The 21,578-nt window shown below is 35.5% G+C and overlaps 2 protein-coding genes across 2 annotated transcripts in view; both read left to right on the top strand.

Moving 5' to 3' along the window:
- Positions 1 to 5,471, top strand: part of LOC118056861 (uncharacterized) — a 32,351-nt gene extending 26,880 nt beyond the window's left edge. Inside the window, exons 5-7 of the mRNA XM_073410658.1 lie at positions 4,096 to 4,211; positions 4,348 to 4,460; positions 5,165 to 5,471. Coding sequence (XP_073266759.1) covers positions 4,096 to 4,211; positions 4,348 to 4,427 — 196 coding nt within the window. The 3' untranslated portion in view covers positions 4,428 to 4,460; positions 5,165 to 5,471. The remainder of the gene's footprint in view (positions 1 to 4,095; positions 4,212 to 4,347; positions 4,461 to 5,164) is intronic.
- A 2,739-nt stretch (positions 5,472 to 8,210) lies between these two features.
- Positions 8,211 to 11,321, top strand: LOC118056906 (calmodulin calcium-dependent NAD kinase). Its single transcript, XM_035069330.2, has 8 exons — positions 8,211 to 8,512; positions 8,639 to 8,800; positions 8,927 to 9,153; positions 9,272 to 9,330; positions 9,526 to 9,738; positions 9,895 to 10,305; positions 10,431 to 10,575; positions 11,004 to 11,321. Exons 1-8 carry the CDS (start codon positions 8,503 to 8,505, stop codon positions 11,256 to 11,258), a joined length of 1,482 nt encoding a protein of 493 aa, XP_034925221.1. The 5' UTR covers positions 8,211 to 8,502; the 3' UTR covers positions 11,259 to 11,321.
- The last annotated feature ends 10,257 nt before the right edge of the window (positions 11,322 to 21,578 follow it).

Genomic DNA, 21,578 nt, shown 5'->3' with positions numbered 1-21,578 from the left:
AGTGTAATTGTGGGACAGCTGGACAGCATTAAAACACTTTGAGTCAACAGTCCCTCATTTTGGTGAAATCGCACAATCGGTCCTGATATCGCGATTTTGCGCGATTTCATCCGATTTTTGCGATTTCACCTGATTTCAACCCGATTTTACCCATTTTCGATTTTTTCATACGATTCAACTCGTAATACATGTTTTGACTCGTAAAATCGTACGATTTTACGAGTCAAAACGCGATTTTGACAACCTTGGTTGTAACCATCTGTCCCTGTATCAAGATGGTGAGTGAAGGACACAATCCAGTGCAATCTATCTTCTCCCCGTTGGCTACTGTCACCTGAAAGTTTTTATTAGGAATCACAGGTAATTCATATTTGTGGACTATTGACACGACCAAAAGATTGATGTCTTCTCCCAAGTGCAGGAGTGTCGAAGTAATAAATAACCTGGCAAGATCGAGGTCGAACCACATAGAGGTTAATTGTATAAATTATAAATAACAAGACAACAACAACAACAACAATAATAACAAAAATAACAACAACAACAACAACAACAACAATAATAATAATAATAGTAATAGTAATAGTAATAGTAATAATAATATTAATAATAGTAATAGTAATAATAATATTAATATTAATAGTAATAATAATAATAATAATAATAATAATAATAATAATAATAGTAATAATAATATTAATAGTAATAATAATAATAATAATACTCAGTACGTGGCGTTGTTATACCTGAGAATGATCTAAAAGATCGGGTCACAGGTTTCCAGCCTATATACTGAGTTTATGAAAAAAATCAAAGAGATATATTATATAATATAAACAGATTTCTGATGCGAATGAACAGGCAAGACCAACAATATCAGGATCCTTGATCAAACACAGAGCATACTTAACGTACATAAAATATAACAAGAATGTAAATAATAATAATAATACTAATAATATTAGTAATAGTAATAATAATAACAATAAAAAGAAAAGCATGAAGAAATTAATGAGAACTTTGAGATGGAAGATTAATGTAAGGATTAAACAATAATAAAGACAAATATCAAGGTTAGAGGATCCACCAATGGTATTTCAAACAAGTATAGTATAAACTCTTATTACTCAATTTGGAAACCACACACGAAGGAGGTTCCAGTCGGATGATTTGTCATTAATAGCTCATTATAAATTATTAACATGATCATATTAATTATCTTATTTACATAACACCAAACTTTTAAATATTGTCAGGAATTCATGATGTTAACTGATGTTAACAACAAATCAAGTACCTTTCATAGCCCCAGGTGTAGGTAATACCATACGGTTGAGTTATGAGAGTGCCAAGCATTTGTTGTACCAAGTATTATACAACACAAATTTAGATTAACCATTTAACAAGCAAGGTATTAAGAATTAGTAAGATAAAAAGATAAGACATGTTAATATTAAACATTAAGGTCCATATTGAGTTTACACCATACTTGTTCTTACACCATTAGTGTAACCTTTTCACCTTGACATAATAAACTTAGCTAAACATAATGAAGAAGAAAAACATAAATAAATAAAACAAGAACATAAATAAAATACAAGTTAACTAAGGAAAGGAAAGGAAATGAAAAGCATAAACAAGAAATTAATGAAAGCAAAACTTAAGAATTACAAAAAAAATATAAAGAGAGAAATAAAGAGCATGAACTTGATCTGAACAACCAAGCCCCTAAATACATGGCAAATGCCTCCTTTTATAGGCCAAAATTCAGAATTATTGATTTGATGACTAATTGTTGAGTGGGTGGCCACCGTTTGACTTGGTGAAAATCCTTATCTTCTTGTCTTAATAAAACAAAAATGCTAGCATCAGAAATGGGTCCAGATGTCCAAATGAAAGTTCTGCGAAATTCTCTTAGCTTTCCAGAAAAAAAAAAGATGAGGTCATTTGGATTTCTAGAACTCAAGATATGGGCTGAACACTGAATAATGTTTGGGCTGCAGGACAGATTCGGACTTCTCCGTTGTTGCTATAATTTGGACTTGAAAACGGCCTTCTTAGATCTTGATGTCCAAATTAAAGTTGTAGGCCTATGTCTTATCAAATCTCTGTAAAAATTTTAGATCATTTGGATATCTAGAACTCGAGATATGGGCTGAAAACTGAACAGTGTTGGGCTGCAGGACAGATTCAGACTTCTCCTTTCTAAGCTTCACCCTTCTTTATCTTCAAAATTTCAGTAGTTGAATTCATCAATCAATCCTTTGATTTATGTGATATGCCTGCATTTAAGATGAACATTTACCATATATTAGGGTATTTTATAGTATTAGACTTGTTATTATAAAACATGCTTTAGTTAAGGAGTTATTGATACTTTAAGTGCAAAATGATGATATAAACCCTTGATAAACATGCACTTTTAAGTACTAATCAACTATGGACTAATCAATGAAATTGTGTGTGCTTCCACCATCTATCAATACCATGAATTCTTTGCTCCTCAATCTTCCCATCACCCGAAGGGTTTGGGGGTGAGCCGTACCTGTAATTGCATGGAAGGAAATTTCAGGAAAGGCTTCATGGTCCTCTACTGCTGGTAGAATCTCCGATTGTTCCACAGACTCCTGATCATTTGAGTCACAAATCATAAATAATTGGGGTTGTTGGCAGCGATGACCCGGACTGAATTTCTAATCACAATAGTAACATAAACCTTTCTCTCGCCGTTCTCGTGCTTCCTGGGTGGAAATACGTCTGGCATTTGACGTGGAATTCATGCTCTACCGCAGATTTGGTGGAGGTCCAAGCACCCCGACAATATTACTCATGCTTGGCTTTGTTATAGCTGCAGTTGGTTGAATCCGGAAAGGGTGTGTTACCTTCTTTTGAAGTTGGTTTCGTTCTTCAATCAACCTTGAGACACTGATGGTATCTGATAGTGTGGTTGGGTGCTTAATCTTGACATCCAAGCGAATATCATCTCTTAGACCTGCAATGAAACAACCGATAAGGAAGGTTTCTGGAAGGCCATCAACTTGATGGGAGAGTTTTTCAAACTCTTCTTGATAGGCTGCAATGGTAGAAGTTTGTCGCAGTCTTGAAAGAGCTTCAGAGGGGTCTTCAAAATCAGTTGGACCAAAACATCGGAGAAGGGCCTTGGTGAATTCTTCCCATGTTAATGGTCCCTGGAATTTAGTCATCCATCGATGCCATTGTAAGGCTATGCCCTCTAGGTGGAAGGATGCAAGCGATACTCGTTGAACGGTGGAACATTATTGTACTCAAAATACTGCTCAGATTTGTGAATCCACCCCATAGGATCTTCCCCGCTAAATTTTGCAAAATTCAGTTTTAGTGAAGATTGATGGTTTCCTGAGTTGTGACTTGATGATTCAGCAGGAGCAAATGGGTTCAACTCCGGAGGATTCATTCTTGGGCTCCTGGAGACGCGTAAGGCTTGTAACTCAGTCAGTATCGTTTGTAAAGTGCCATGCACCTGATCGAAGTTGGCTTTGTGTCTAGCCAAAGCTTCATTGACTTCACTGCGGAACTCCGCATTAGATTTTCCTCTGGTATCCATGTTGGAACCAGGCTCTGATACCAATTGATAAGTAATTTACTATCAACTATGAAAGAATCAAGACAAAAAGGAAGAAGAGACAAAGTAAGAAGGAAGTTATTTATTTTCTGCATAATTCAAAACAATTTATTGGCTATATTTTATAGCCGACTAAACTGAGAAGAATAAACTACCTGCTTAAGAATAGGAAAGCACCAACAATACGAACTAATAATAAGGAAATACTCCTCCCACTACACTAGTTTCCAGCCATGACCAGTAACTAACAAAGACTCATTCTTCATTCATCCCACGTCCCTGCACCATGCATTTACCCACGTAGGAATGCACGTATCAGATAGTCCTACTTATCAACACCAATATGAACTAAAACTCAAAACTACTTTAAGGGAATAACCTTGGTTTTATCTGTAACATTCATCAAAGCTTGAATTTTTCTTTTCTAGAAATTATTGTCGTAAAAGTTTTTATCCTTTTATTGATATTTTCTATGTTGCATGCATTGGCACCAGATGGATGAATTCCCATTCACCACCATCACATCTTGATGGCTTTTTCCTGCGCTTGCGGCTTGGGAAGTGGGAACAGGGATTGGGTGGAACTGGGTATTATGTAGCCTGCATTACTGGTAAGCCAAAATTGTTTACCCTGTCTCCTATCTATGATAGATGGACGAGTTGCATAGTTGTCATTAATTAGCTTCCTTTTCTGTTGACGACTCACCCCCTCCCATTTTTCCCCTGTTCTTTCTTTTGATCATACAGGAGTTCAAAGTCAGAGTTCAAAACAAAAGTTCAAAAATTCTATTGCTGTAATTGTAGGTGGCGTCAAATGTTTAGTTTAGAGTCAATACATCTCCAACCACGATTTCACCGAGGTAAAAGCCCGACTCTGAAAACGAATTCATGTTTTATATAATCTAGCAATTTAAATTTCAATCTTTGATCTATAGATTTCCAGCTGAATCTGCGAGCTTGACATCTTTATTCATGGACTGCATATAATTAATCTGGCTATTTACAGCCTTTTTTCCCTTGTTGAATCATGTTTGTATGTTTTGAATGCACGATTAGTTGGCCTCGGTCAAGTAGCCCTTTTCTCATTCAAGGATCACGACTCATCAGAATATGGTCTTATGATCTATCTTCTATATTGCCTATTTTACAACACTAAATCTTGATTCATGTTGCATTGACGTCTCCTTCATTGATGATTTATATGACTGAATCTGCATTTGCTTGGTGGAGTCTCTTCACGAAGACAATTTGAGTTTTCAATGTTATGTTACTACATACTCTCACCTAAGTAATGTAGTCTGACACCTTGAAAATCATCTACGAAACCCTTCAAACACAGCAAACCTGTTGTTTGTTAGTAGAGGAAGTCAATGACTCTGAGTTTCTTAATATATTATCGTATATATAATGACTATTTAAGAGTGGACCTTCAAGTTCCACGTTCATTTAAAAATGGTGGAAATATTATCCTTGTACCCGAGAAAGAAAGTGATCCTACTCATATGTTGCTCTCATTTTTTGACTTTTGAAAGTGGCGGTTAAGCCTGACTCCTGTATTCTGCAGGGTGAGCTAATGGCATGGTGGTGTGCAACCTTGAAGGATGGTGGCAAGACACCCTCCGAAGAAGAATTAAGATTGAAAGTTGAAGAGTTGAAAATGTTACGGTTTTAGGCAGATACAGATTCAGATGTCGCTTGCAAAAAATACATAAAGTGAGAAGAACAAAGCGCTTTCTATTGCTTTTCATCTGTCCCTCGTAAACATGACACCATCGTCCAGTTTCAAGAACGTTTGGCATGGAGGAATGGCTAGGGAGAGAAAGCTTACCTTGATATTTGTGCTGATATAACCAAAGATTCTTTAATTGTTACTGTGTGTGCTTTTTTAATTAAGATTGATATATAAAATGATATTTATACCCTCAGTGACGACAAATACCTCTGCGGTTGTCGTGTAAAAGACAGTGATTTGCAGACCAAGAACATCATGATATAATTTCTACCATTAATACAGCAGCAGGTAAAAGTGAAACATGCACCTCAGCTGATACTTAAGTCAGCTGTTAATATTAAGAATATTTTAATGCCAAGTTGATGCAAAAGTATGTGAGATGCTTTGGCGACATAGTTAGAGTATGTTTGGTATTGTGGTAGCTGTTGTGGTTGTGATTTAAAAAAAATTGTTTTATAAAAAGTAATTTTAGTTGAGGTTGTTTTGAAAAAATACATGTTTGGTTAAAACTGTGGTTAAAATTGAGGTTTAAAAAGTAATTTAATGTGTTTGGTTAAAAAAATATTTTTCTAATTGAGGTTATAAAATTATATATATATATATATATATATATATATATATATATATTGATAGTTTTTAATTTAAATATTGTAGATTTAATTACCACTATTACATCATTAAATAAATCATATTTTATATTAAATATTTTTAATTGTTCCATTAATTTATCTATAATTTCATCACGTATAAAATTCATCCGATAAGGAGTATAATTTTCATGGTTTTTTGAGCGTGCAACAAAATCAGGTAAAATATTATCAGAAACAAAATTGAAATTGCAATCAAATTCCACAAATGCTACGTCATCATGCAATCTCCTTCCAATTTATACAGTGTTATTAAATAATATTAAATAATAGTTTTTCGAGTAAAACACAACTTTAAAAAAATTCAATTTTTTTTTTGTCGGATGCGGTTCAATGAACACGGTTCATATAAATAGAACAGTAACCCATGAATTAATTAACTCGGTTCAATGCATTTAGGTTTGGGATGGACCCGGGTCAATGAATTTAGGTTTGGATCGGACCCGTTCCGACCCATATAAACTGGGCTAAACCTAGACATCCCGGCCCGGTCACTGGCCCAAGCCAGTGACCCGACTGGGCAAAGCAACAAGCGTGTACTAAATTCACGCCTATTGCTACACTGTTCAAGTTAATTAAAATTCACTTGAACAGTGTAATGTTGATAAAAGCAAAGCGGGAGGGAATGAAGATGAAAGTCGAGCACTTTTCTAGCTATTCCTCTGTTGTGCACCTTCTCCTCTCATGTTATTCTTGTATTCTGTTCCTCCATGTCTGCATGCTGGAGTTGGGTGACAAAGCTAACTACTCTTTCCCTGTTTTCCCCACCCCCTCATTCTCCTTCTTCTTCTTCCATTTATCCACTGTTCACGTGAACAATGGAGACATGGAAGTGCAAAAGAAGAAGAAGTTGCGCTCCTCTGCTAACTGGAAGAAGAAGAAAAAGTTGCGCGCCTTTGGTTACTGTGCTGTAAAAAGCAGCTTGGAGCTGCTTCTTCAACCCCTGCGTTGCAAACGCAATAATCAATGGGGCCCATGAACAGTAAATTTCGTTTTTTACTTTACCAAATAGCTTAAATCTGCGATTTACTTAAAACGCAGTCGCAGCCGCGTAAACAAACGGATTCTTAGAATAATGTAAAGTGATTTCCAGCTGTGTATTTTATATGGTAGTTGAACCCTGACTCGACTGCACCATTATTATCACAATATTACTGTCATTGCCATTATTATTATCATAAAAAACTACTATTATTACTACAATTATTATCACTATTAGCAATATTAGTGTTGGTTTTATTATTACAATTACTATTAATAACATTATTTTTTTAGTTATTGTCGTCGTCGTTGTTGTACTATCACAATTATTATCATCATCACCACTATTATTATCATAATAAACTACTATTATTACCATTATTATCATTATTAGTAGTATTATTAGTATCATTATCATTATTACTAACATTATTTTTATTATAATCATTGTAATTATCACTATTAGTATTACTACTACCACAACTACTACTATTACTACTATAAACAAAATCATAAACTTGATTTAAAGGATAAATTAAAAATCATAAATATTTTAGGATAAAGAAAACAAATAAGAAATCAAAAGAAGAAAGATCAAATTGAAATTATTATTATTATTATTATTGAAAAAAAAATCATAATCTTGATTTGAAGGATAAAATAAAAAGCTATAAATATCTTGACAAAAGAGCCAAGGAAAAAAAATCAAAAGCAAGAGGACCAAATCAAAAAATATTATATATACAAATTAGAATTAAATAATTAAATTGAAAACAAATAAAACTCCACCAAAAGAGAAAAGGACTAAAATTAAAAATCAAAATTAAAATGGTGGATTTTGAAACACCAACAACAAATAGATCAACAAAATAAAAGTAAAAAAAAAAAAATCAAAAGAATAAAGACCAAATATAATAGATAAAAAAATTAAAGGAGGATGCAATTGTAAAAAAGATAAAAGAAAATTTGAGAAATGAATCAAAATAAAACAAATAGATATTAAAAAATCAAAAGAAAATGAACTTGAATGACTAATATGAAAATATAAGGGGCTAGGCATAATTTTCTAGTAAAAAAGAGAAAAGAAAAAATTAAAAGATATCGGTGACTTATCATAAATCCGACGAGCACACGCGTCTCTCATATATAAAAATAAGTACAAGATATGATAGAATCAAATTTTTTTCCACCGCATGCAATCGCACGCATGGTCCGAAAGAGCCTAACATGCTCCCATGTCAGCTTTAACTTTTTTAAAAAAAACGCCATCCTATTCTTAGGAGCCAAGAATTCTTAGGGAAAATAAAATTACAATATACTTTAGCTTTTGATTTAATTAACAAAACGTGAAAGGATGTGCATCAAATCAAAGAAATGTTCTTTTTTGTTTGTCATGTGGGAATCGATAAGCATATAAAAATTTATCCATCATCCTTTACTTACAGAGACCCAAAGTGACATGCATCTGTAATCGGTAAAATCATCTAAAGCCCGGCAAACTATTTCAAATCTGCAGCGAAGCCTCCTCCAAGCTTCAACAAGATGCAGTCAAGTAAGCCTTCTTTTTTCTTTCTCTGCGTCATCTCTCTGTCTGATCGTTTTCTGGTAAGAAAATAAGCTTTGACGACAGTTCCTTCCTTTCATTTAGATAATAATAACGGCCATGCCAATTTGACAGGAGTTCTTGCCGCTTCCTTGGTGGGTTTCATCGGTGCCGCTGCTGCTTGGACTCACGACTATTGGAGAAAATCAAGGGCTAAAAGAGACCAGCACATCATTCCACGCTTAGTCAGGACAGAATCTGGCCGTTTGGATCTTGAAAGATTCTCCGATTATGTTGGTAAATTAATTTAAGTAACTATAAACTGTTTCAGTTGTATTACTTTTTCTTGACAAATAATGTTTTTATCTCAGGAGTCAAGAAAGAAGAAATCTTACCCATTTTTCATTTTACTGGTCTTTGTAGCTAGGCAGATGGGATTTGCAGATGCAGATGAGTGTCCACGGCTATGCAAATTGGCTTATGATTATCTGAAAAGATCTGAAGGGTGTGAGAATAACATCTACGACTTTTTTGCTGATATACCTGAGTTACAATCTTCTCTGTACGTGAAGCTGATGGGGGAATTTGAAAAATGCATCCTCACTTATTTCGCATTTCATTGGAGCAGAGCATCTCTGTTTATCAGTCAGGTTTATCATCAATTTTCAGAACCAAATAATAAAAAGAAAAGGAGCAGTACCTTTTATTTTCTGTCTTTTGTTTTTGTTGTCTTATGCTCTTTACTCTAATTTTCTGTATGGATGGCAGGTTATGGATGTTGAATCCGTGAGGAAACCAAAGTTCAAAGGGTTTGATAACAATGACTTGTAATATTATATTACTTGGCCTCATTTTTTTTATTTTTCAATTCACCCACTTCCACTTGGCCTCATCTTTCTCTTTTATGAAGGGCCAGAGGTGCCGTGGTTTTTCATTTATACCACACCAAACTTTATGGTTTTAGGAATCGAATGGATACTTTATATTATCGTCTTGGTTTTAATTTTTGTGGGTTTTGGCAGAAAACAAAGTTTTGAGAGGGCGACCGAGGACTTGAAGGCTACAAGGGCATTTTCTACTCTAGTTGAGGAATTGAAAGCAATCGGCCAGGGGGAATCACATTGTACGGAGGTCATGTTGCCGGGGACGCTGAGTGAGAGAAGTCCGGTCCTGCTCCTTATGGGTGGTGGTATGGGTGCTGGCAGGAGCACTGTCACTAAAGACATTCTCAAAGAGTATGGATTTATCAAATTTTACCTCGTAAACATTAAAAATAACTTTCATGATTTTTCTATGTCGCGTATTAAAGATAATTGAATTTTGCTGTGGAAAAGAGTGCATGCCTTGTGATTGTGATTTGATGGGACACTGATCAATAAATAATTGGTCAGACCGTTCTGGTCAGGAGCAAAGGCAAAGGCGGTTGTGGTAGACGCTGATGCATTCAAAGAGTCGGATGTCATCTACCAATCCTCAACCGATGCTGAATCATCACTCCTGGTAACTGCACTGAATGAAGGACGGGATGTAATCATGGATGGCACCCTTTCATGGGAGCTTTTCGTGGAGCAAACAATTGCCATGGCTCGTAATGTGCACACATGTCGTTACCGAATGGGACCAGGGTACCAGGTTGCCGAGGATGGGACCGTTGATGAAAATTACTGGGAAAAGGTAGCGCAAGAGGAAGAAGGCCAGCGATTAAACAACGAGAAAGGAGAAGTAACTGGCAGGAAACCATACAGAATAGAGCTGGTTGGAGTTGTCTGTGACCCTTATCTAGCTGTTGTTAGAGGCATCAGGTAACAATCGAAACATGATAGAACTAGCTGTGTAGTAATCAATTACATCATTCTCGTTGATTGTCGTCCGGTACATGGTAGTACTAGTAATGAAAGAGGGTATGTTTTTCTGGGATTTTGAACAGGAGAGCCATAACGACAAGAGGGGAGGTGAGGGTGCATTCCCGGTTAAAGTCTCACAAGAGATTTGCCAGCGCATTTGAAAGATACTGCCAACTTGTTGATAAAGCGAGGCTTTATTGCACCAATTCAGTCGGAGCACCGCCTCGTGTAAGTACGACTCTTCCATCAGGTTTATCCGCCATGCATCCCGTGCTTCTTCTCTTCTTTCTCGTAGTGACACAAATGCACAACGCCTCCAATTTCATGACAGGGTTTGTCGAAATCTATTGATATAAATAAGACCCATCACCCATCTGTCAGCTCTAAGAAAACTGGTAAGTTTGAGCATGGAATCCTAGATTGTGGTCCGCTGGATGCACTATTCAGTATCTCGAGGCCTCGACAAGAAAGGGACCTCGAACACGCTGCATTATGTACGGAAATTAGCCCCACCTTCCATACCCCGTAGCTCAGAACTAGCAGCAGTTATCTTAGTTCTTGCCTGTAGATTTCCGTACTGGCATCGATTCAAAAGACAAGGAGGGACTGCATTTTTCTTATACACTGACTTTTTGATTGGCACAAAATGTATGCAGCAGATAGCATGGAAATATGGGGACAACATGCTCCTGGTTGATCCAGAGGGGTACAAATGCTTGACAAATGCAAGCAATTTGAGGGCTGAAGCAGAATCCATCTACGAGCTTTACACAGACCCAAGCCCCATTTTCCAGCCGGGCTCTTTTTGGAAAGACATCGTCATGGATCCTTCCAGGCCCGCTGTTCAATCGGAGCTCAAAACCATTATTCTAATCATCGAAAAAGTCATGAATATGTTTCCTGACAGATGATGCTACACTATTAACTTTGAATTATTTTACTCTTTTCGTGAAATTTAACCTGTGTTTATATGAGTTTTAAAAGCACATTTATTTATTTAATTTTTTATGGTAGTTTTTATGAAATAATATTAAAAACATTAAAAATATTAACCACACCAATACCAAATATTCACTAAAACAAATAATTCCCTTTCAAATCGAAGTTGGATTACATTGAAATTATTTCTCCTAAAAAAATCAAGCAATTCTATACCCAAATAACCCCGGGTAAACCCTCAATTTACAAGTCCTGTCATTCTCTCCACACAAACTGCTTTTGGTCTTCCTAACTGCCTTCTTTTGAATCACCTTCATGCATGGAAAAAGATAGAGAGAGTAATATAGTCATGATGAAGGGGTTCTTAAAATCAAATGAAGATGAGGCACCTTCTCTTGCTCTTACCCTTGCAAATCATAAGCATGGACATGAGGATCGTGATAAGAATCTCATTTCATGTAACAGAAATCAAGATCAAGGGTGCAAAACTATGGGATTTCATTCGCTTTTTCAGTCATTGTATTGTCCCAAGACAAAGGCTCAAGAAACTGTCGCTTTGAATGCCAATACTCAAACGGAAGGATCTAAAGAACATGGGCTGGACAACAAGATCTGTGACTCTAATGGTACTCCAATAGCCTGTCGTATGGTGACTGACAATGTGTACAAACGGTTTCTTCAACCAAATGAGAAGTTAAATGAGTCGACATCTGGAAATGGTGCAGCTCCACCAGCCTTGATCAAACTTTTATCCACCAAAATTGCTTCTGGTCAGGAGATCAGCGGGAGTAACTCTGCAGAGAAAAAAAATTCATGCAACATGGCAACTGATAAGGAGAAAGATGGGACAAGCTCCAATTCCTCTCCGGGTAAACGTAAGAGGTGTTGATTTTCTTTCTTTCTCGTTGGAGAAGAAGAAGAAGATGATAGAAGGAATAAAGCTTTAAATGTGCAGAGAAGATTATGAAGAAGTTCTGTATATTTTCTTATTCCTTTCAATTCTGTAACCATTGCTTTTATACACAATTCATGTAACTGATTCCTTTATTTTAGGAATCAAGATCATCTCACGTGGAAATGATTTACAATCAGTTTTGTAACAGTAAAAAAACAGAAAACAGAAATAACGGTTTTAACTGCCTTCTTAACTGTTTTAACAGAATTTCTGCAACTTCTTCATCCTTCTTGTTGCAGTCTTCTTCATTGATTTTTTATCACAAGTAATCAGCTTAGCTTTCAACAGCCTCTCCTAAGCTGCTTACTGGTTTAACTCCAAGATTCGATCTTAATTGCTTGAATCTGTCTTTGGGTAATGCCTTTGTGAAAATGTCAGCCAGCTGCTCTTCACTTCTGCAGAATTTCATATTTATCACTCCTTCTTGCAGAGCCTCTCTTATGAAATGATACTTCCTGTTTATGTGTCTAGTTCGTTGATGAAAAACAGGATTTTTAGCCATTGAAATTGCTGACATGTTGTCACAGAACAAGGTTGTTGCTTCTGCTTGCATTTCACCAAAGTCATCAAGAACAAATCTTAACCAAATTGCCTGAGCTGTTGCTTCAGATGCTGAGACATACTCAGCTTCTGCAGTTGATAATGCCACTGTATTCTGTTTAACCGAAGCCCAGGAAAATGCTCCACTTCCAAAACTGAATGCATAACCAGAGGTGCTCCTGCTGTCATCTTCACTTCCTGCCCAATCTGCATCACAAAATCCAACAAGAGTTGCTGATTGATCCCTTTCGTACTCAATCCCATAGCTTAGAGTTCCTTGCACATATCTTAGGACTCTCTTTGCAGCTCCCATGTGAATTTTGGTAGGTCCAGTCATGAACCGTGACAGTAAGCTTGCAGCATACATTAAATCAGGTCTTGTTGTTGTCAGATATAGTAAGCTTCCTACTATTTTTCTATAAAGACCTTCATCAGCCAACTCACTCCCATCCACCTTCTTCAATTTCTCACCAGTGACCAAGGGAGTAGAAACTGGTTTACAGTCCTCAAGCCCAAACTTCTTAAGCAAAGACTTTGCATACTTGCTTTGATGGATGAATATTCTTTGCTCAGATTGCAGTATTCCCATGCCCAGAAAATGATGAAGAAGTCCAAGATCAGACATCTCATATCTCTGCATCATTTCCTTTTTGAACTCACTAAGCATTCTTTTACTGCTGCCAGTATATACTATATCATCAACATAGATTGAAACAATGATTAGGTTACCTTCTTGATCAGACTTTGTATACAAGGTAGCCTCACTTGTGCTCCTCTTGAATTTGCACATAGAGAGATATGCATCAATTTCACTATACCAGGCCCTCGGTGCCTGCTTTAAGCCGTATAATGCCTTCCTCAGTCTGTAAACTTTGTGTCCTGCTTTCTCTACAAGAAATCCTTCAGGCTGCTCAACATATACCTCTTCTTCAAGTACACCATTTAGGAATGCTGACTTGACATCCAATTGAAACAACTTCCACCCCTTCTGTGCTGCAAGTGCAATGAGAGTTCTAATTGTGTCTAACCTTGCTACTGGTGCAAAGGTTTCATTGTAATCAATTCCAGATTTCTGTGCATAACCCTTTGCTACAAGTCGAGCCTTGTGTTTCTGAACCGATCCATCAAGATGAAGCTTGGTTTTGTACACCCATTTCACTCCTATCACAGGTTTATCACTTGGTCTCTCCACCAGTTCCCAAGTATTGTTCTTCTCTATCACTTTCAACTCTTCCTTCATAGCCTCCTGCCAGGCTTTATCCCCAGCAGCTTCTTGATAATTTTCAGGTTCTATGATGCACATGTGACACCTTGCATATATGTCTTCCAAGGTTTTCAATTTCACTGGAGTAGAGCTTGGTGAGGATTGTTGACTGTTAACACTGTCAATCTTCTCAGCTGACTCTTCATCTATAGGATTTTGATTGCAATGTTCAACATTGTCGGGTTGAAATTCAGAAGTGTGTTCCTCAAGATTCTCACCTTCAATTATACCTCCTTCATGATTGAAGGACAAGTGGATTTGGTTCATCAGATTTCCCTTCCAATTCCATGCTTTATCTTCACTGAAAATCACACTTCTTGAGAGAACAATCTTCTCAGTTTTCAGATCATATATCCTATACCCTTTTTCACAGCTGCCATATCCAACAAAGACTCCCTTTCCAGCTTTGCTATCCCATTTCTGCCTTAGTGATGATGGGATATGTGTGTAACACAAACAACCAAACACCTTCAAATGCTTGACTCCTGGCTTCCTTCCCGTGAAGGCTTCAAAAGGAGTCTTTTCTGCAACAGATGTTGTATAACACCTGTTCTGTATATACACAGCTGTATTAACAGCTTCTGCCCAGAAGGTTACTGGCATTCCTTTCTCTATCAGCATAGATCTCCCCATCTCACAAATTGTTCTGTTTCTCCTTTCTGCAACTCCATTCTGTTGAGGGGAGTATGCAACTGTCAATTGCCTCTCCATCCCTTGCTTCTCACAGAATTCTTCAAATTCTTTGGAAGTATATTCTCCTCCTCTGTCACTTCTTAGCTTCTTCAGTTTGTGTCCACTTTGCAGCTCAACGAATGCTTTGAATTTTTTGAATACATTCAGTGCACCAGATTTATTTCTGAGAAAGTATACCCAGCACATTCTTGAGTAATCATCAATAAATGTGATGAAGTATCTGTTCCCTCCCACAGAATCATTCTGCATTGGTCCACACAGATCAGTGTGGATCAATTCCAGTGGATTGCTTGCTCTCCACACTTTCTCTTTGATGAATTTCTCCCTGTGATGTTTGCCTGATGCACAACCTGCACAAACATCTTCTACTTCAGTCAGAGCAGGAAGTCCACACACCATCTCTTTCTGCTGCATCTTCTTCATGCTTCCAAAGTTCAAGTGTCCAAGTCTCTTATGCCATATCCAGGAATCCTCAGTCACTGAAGCTTTCCTTGCTGCAGGTGTAATACTTTCAAGTGAAAGTGGAAAGCATCGATTTCCTTCCATGATTACTATTGCTATAACATTGTTGAGGCTTTCATCATCAAATATTACTGCCTTGTTACCTCCAAACAGAATGTAATAGCCATGCTCCATCATCTGGCCTACACTTAGTAAGTTTTCATCCAATCCGGGAACAAGCAATACTTCTTTTATGTATCTCTTCCCATGCTGAGTTTCCACAACCAATGTACCTTTTCCAGTAGCTTGCACAAGGTCTCCTGAGCCCATCTTCACTTTGCATGTTACTGATCTATCAATGTTGATTAGTTCAGATTCTTGAGAAGTCATGTGATTGCTGCAGGCACTATCCACAAACCATATCTTTTTGTCTTGCAAACTTGCAGCATGGCAAGCATAGAACATGGTTCCAGTGATGACTCCTTCTTCTTTAGCATAATTTGCAAGTTGTTTGTGATTCTGACTTTCACAATCTTTTGTAATATGGCCAAACTGATTGCATCTTCCACATCTTGGCTTTCCTTTGTGCCTGCACAACCCAAAATGATGTTTTTGACAGACTTGACACTGTGGTTTTTCTCCTGCTTGACTGCTCCCTCCACCAGTGTTATTCCAGTTTGAATTGCTGTAGCTATTCAGTGTTCTGCTTGGATTCCAGTTTGAATTGCTGTAGCTATTCAGTGTTCTGCTTGGATTCCAGTTTGATCCCCTCTTGTCTTGTGGTTGCCATTTTTGAGTAGGTCTGCCTTGGAAACTCTTGTGAGAATTGTAACCTTGATTGTTTCCAATTTTAAAACTGCTAAAAGCTTTTTCTGTTCCTCTTAGCTTATCCCTTTCATCATGCAGATCCTCCATCTTATCATATACTTTAACAGAAGCAATGACTTCTTCTGCTCTTAGAACTTCAAGATCACGTGTCTCTTCAATAATTGACACAATGGATTTGTATCTTCTGCTTAGACTCATTAACAATTTCTGCACAATTCTGTTTTCTGATATATCTTCACCTAATGATTTTAGGTTGTTTATAGTTGCAAAGAATTTAGCTAGATAACCATCTAAGCTTTCACTTTCTGACATTCTCAAATATTCAAAGTCTGCTCTTACTCCTTGAAGTTTCACAGCTCTAACCTTTTTATCTCCTCTGAATTCTCTGCACAAGATGTCCCATGCTCCTTTTGCAGTTTTCTCATTTCTTATACGTGGGAATAGATCATCTGTTAATGCTCCTTGTATGAGGCTTAAAGCCTTTGCATTCTTGATTTTTTCTTTTCTGGATGTCGTGGATGTATGCAGTATAATTTGATCAGCTTCACTCTCTTCATCGCCTGATCCACCTGCTATCTCAGGTGCTTGATGAGATTTTATTCCATCTTCTACTACTTCCCATAGATCGAGTGCTATGAGGACAGTTTCCATTTTTACAGCCCAAAAATCATAATTCGTGCCATTGAACTGTGGAGTTCTTAAGTCTCCTCCAGCTGAGCTTGATCCTACCATTTTTTGAGTAATTAACAGTTTAATCAATCTCTTTTTCACAGTCTACGCCCCTCTCAGGAATCAGTTTGAAAGCTCTGATACCATGTTGATTTTCTTTCTTTCTCGTTGGAGAAGAAGAAGAAGATGATAGAAGGAATAAAGCTTTAAATGTGCAGAGAAGATTATGAAGAAGTTCTGTATATTTTCTTATTCCTTTCAATTCTGTAACCATTGCTTTTATACACAATTCATGTAACTGATTCCTTTATTTTAGGAATCAAGATCATCTCACGTGGAAATGATTTACAATCAGTTTTGTAACAGTAAAAAAACAGAAAACAGAAATAACGGTTTTAACTGCCTTCTTAACTGTTTTAACAGAATTTCTGCAACTTCTTCATCCTTCTTGCTGCAGTCTTCTTCATTGATTTTTTATCACAAGTAATCAGCTTAGCTTTCAACAAGAGGGACGATGCTGAACAGCCATCTGAAGGCAAGGCCACAAATACTTCCGGGTACAAAAGGGACCCACTCACAAGCTTGTGGATAACTCGGCTTTCTCCAAAAACTTCTGGTCCATTGTCAAACCGGGATCTTTGCCACGGAAGAACTGGCGAAGCTCTTGATGGCCTTACCGATTTCATAAGGCTGAAGGCTCCGTGGCAGAATCATCCTTCTTCTTACAGAGATAAAAAAAAAAAATTGTGGGGGCTAGGGAGGAGGAGCACTTCACTGAGGACCCGGTATGCATGCAAAATTGTGCCAACAGTACTGAAGTTTCATTTAGCATAAATAAAGTAAATGGACACCATGATGAGAAGTCCATGTGTAAAATGAACTCTACCTTGCCTTTTTCAAGATTCAGAAATTCAGAGGCGATGGCTTCTGTCTTTGCAAGGAGATTGGATGCCCTCAAGCACATCATGCCATCATACGGGACAGATGATTCTTCTCATGGAAACCTGACATGTGCGAGATTGTCCAGAGATAATAGATAGTGAGCTTGCAGATATTCTAAGAAACGCTAATTCATTTAACGGAGCAAAAGAATTTCCCTGTGTGTGCATAAGATGTTTCCAGTCAAATCACTGGGCTGTTGCGTGCATGTCCTAGTGCCTCTTCAAGAACAAGACATCAAGCAGAATATGGCGATTCTCAGGTCCGTGAATCCAGCCCTTGTAAAATTCTGCTCAATCCAAGAAATGAAGACGATGCAAAGCGGTCAGATGGCAAGGATAGTCAATTGCAAGCTGCTGATGCACCTACAGTTCGCAATGGGAAATTGCATGAAGCTTCTGCCTCCGGGAAAATGAATATGAATATGAAACCGTGTGAGAGAGAGACCGCTTCAAGTTCTGGGGAAAAGAAGTTGAAAGAAAATTTTTAAAGAAAAAAAATTATAAAGTAAAATTTTTAACCGGTTTAATATTAAAAAAATAAAATTAATAAAGATAATTTTGATAAAGAAAAAAAAAAGAAAAAGTACAAAAAAAATAAAGTGAAAAAAAAGTGCAAATTTGCACTGTGGATTACTGTACTAATACAGTAATCCACAGTGTATTGATAAATTCCCCGTATCTTGTAACTTATTAATTAATATTTGAAAGTACGTAATTAGGTGGGGAAATTACAGTAACTACTGGCAGTGACGACAAACACCTCTGTGACTGTCGTGTAAAAGACAGTGATTTGAAGACCGAGAACATCATGATATAATGAGTATGTTTTTTATTTATTTGAAAAAAGTTGTTTTATAAAAAATACTTTTACTTGATGTTGGTTTGAAAAAATAGATGTTTGGTTAAAACTGTGATTAAAATTAAGGTCGAAGAAAAAATAATTTAATGTGTTTGGTTAAGAATGCTTTTGAAATTAAGATTATGAAATAATTTTAAAAAAATATATATTAATATTGATGGTTTTAAATTTAAATATTGTAAAATTAATTATTCCTATTACATAATAAACAAAATAATACTTTATATAAAATATTTTTTATTATTTCATTAAACTATTTATAATTCCATTACGTACAAAATTCATCCGATAAGAACTACAGCTTTCATAATTTTTTTGAGCGTGTAATAAAATTAGATAAAATATTATCAGATACAAAATTAATATTATTGTGCGAGTAAATTTAATTCACTGTATACTATTTTTTCAAGAAAAAAATAGTGTTCACATCGCGAATGAATTTAATTCTCTAAACTAGTTTTTTTTTTAAAAAAAAATTAATACAATTAACACACTAAAAAAAACAGCGAACAGTGCAGTGAATTACACTGTTTTTTTGTTTTTACATGCTACAGTGCACGCAAAGCAGGTTTTTTATGCTTTTTATTTTCAGCGTTTTAAACACAAAAAAAACGTGGGTAAGTTTTTTTTGTTACCTGCTGACTGTGTTTTAAATAAAACACAGCCGCACAAACATACTCAATTTCTACCACTAATGTAGCGGCAGGTAAAAGTGAAACATACACCTCAGCTGGTCCTTAGTCAGCTGTTAATATTTAGAATAATTTAATGCCAAGTTGATGCAATAAGAGGTGAGATGCTTTGGCGATAGAGTTAGAATAGTGTAAACTGTAAAGTGATTTCCAGCTGTGTATTTTATAAGTGGCTGTTGAACCCTAACTCAACCGCACCATTATTATTGATTAAAATTATATATGCTTTTAATATAAAAGATCATTATGAGCAGGACGGAGCCCTGCACCCGCAACGTAAATCATGTGAAAAACACGTCGTCGGGTCTCAAAATCAGCAACAAAAATAATATATATTTTTCAGCCCACTTATTTTCCTAACTTCTTGGATTGTTACCCTTTCATTTTTCGAATCTTAATTTTGATTTAAAAATTTATTTTATATTTTTTTTAATCTATTAATTTGAAAGAGAGTGAGTAAAAAGAGAAAATTATTAGTTGGTTATATTCAGGGAAAAAAAAATCAATTTTGATATTTTGAGTTAAAAATTAGTTTATTGACATTATAAAAAATGTTTATCACATGTTTTTAGATGAAAATATATCAAAAAATAAAATTTTAAATTAAAAAAACTCTAGCTTGATTTTTCAATTACCTCTCTATTATTCAAAAACTAGCAAATAGACAAAGCATCGTTTACTTTTATTTTTCTCTTAAAAAAAAAAAGATCAATTAAACCAGGGTTATATAATCCAATCTAAAAATTTTATTTATCAGTATTACTAATTAATTTAATTAAGTATAAATTATATGTTTTGTTTAAAATACAAAATTTTCTTCTAGCTATTTTTTTAAAAAGAAATAGCTAGTTTTTTATATGAACCTAAACGATGCATGGGTAAATAGGTCACTTACAAATGAAGATGGACGAATCCTTTTTAAAAAGCATCATCAATTATCAATGTATAGAATATTATTCCAATGGCCCAGTTGTATTGCATCCATCGCCCACTCAGGTTCTTTCTTTGATTATCTATGCGGTCCATGTTCAAGACAGGGACCCCCCCTAAATATGTTTTTTTAACCCCTAAAAAATATGATTATTTCATTTTATACCCATTTATTTAAGTTTAATTATATCTTCATCTTTGTTCTATTTTCATACTAATCCTTACTCTAACTCGCTCCTAGTGGGATGACATTTCCCCTTCTTTTTTTTATCAACATAGTTTACATAAATTCCTGTCCTTGAAAGGCCTTACCCAACACCTTCAAATAATTAAGGGTATGAAACTATGAATAGATATCAGATCTAATTTTATTGGGCTTAGTTGTGTACTGAACTCAAATGCTAGTGAGTTTAGTAAGATATCAAATTCAACTCTATTGGGTTCGACTACGCGCTAAGATCAAGTGCTAGAGATCTGGTGAGATGTCAGACCCAACACCCAAACTATATAATAGGTAACTCAATGTGAAATTGGTTTATTTAATAATTTCAAAGGAAACCTAGATGATCCTTTTTTTATTTTAAAAAACTAATGATAAATGATAAAATCAGGAAGAAAACCAATAAAGTAAAAAATAAAAAAGGACATCAGGCCACATAAACTTTTTAAACCCATAACATGTATTATTAGACTTGAAATATCATACATGAAAAAATAGTGAAACTCAATCCCTAGTAAATTTAACATCAAATGATGAATTATTACTATCATTATTACTATTATCATCTTTATCATTATCATTGCTGCTATTATTATTATCGTTACAGCTATCAAAATTAAAATAATGGATTATGAAACACCAACAACAAATAGATCAACAAAATAAAAATAAAATAAAATAAAATAAAATAATGATGATCAAATTTGATAGATAAAAAATTAAAGGAGGATGCAATTGAAAAAAAATTGTGAAATGAATCAAATAAAACAAATAGATATAAAAAATCAAGGAAAAAAATATAAAGAAAATGAACTTAAAGGGCTAAAATGAAAACTAGGAGGGGATTTTGCAGGAGAAAAGAGAGAGAAAAAAGAGAAAATAAAAGGATGTTGGTGACTTCTCAGAGGTTCGACGAGCACGCGCGTCGCACAAGGAGAAAGATTAGGCTGAGATGAATATAATGACGTGATGAAATCAATTTTTTAACCACCATATGCAACCATACACATGGTCCGATCATAGCTGACACGCTCACACGTCACCTTTTAATATTTGTTTTTTCAAAAAGATTATCCTACCCTCAAAACTCAAGAATTATTAAAAAGAAAAAGAAACATTTTTCAATTACAAATTAGCTCATAAAATCAACCTTTAAAAAATTTGAATCGTGATAGAATCATTATACTGTAGCTAAAAATACAAAATGTCAAAAAATACCATAAACCATAGCTAACTAAAGGGCAACAAAGTCATTTAACA

This window comes from Populus alba, chromosome 8 (assembly GCF_005239225.2).
Source record: "Populus alba chromosome 8, ASM523922v2, whole genome shotgun sequence".
In the NCBI taxonomy this organism is placed as follows: Eukaryota; Viridiplantae; Streptophyta; class Magnoliopsida; order Malpighiales; family Salicaceae; genus Populus; species Populus alba.
The sequence above is the reverse complement of the archived record's forward strand: the minus strand, read 5'-3'. Positions and strand labels throughout refer to the sequence as shown.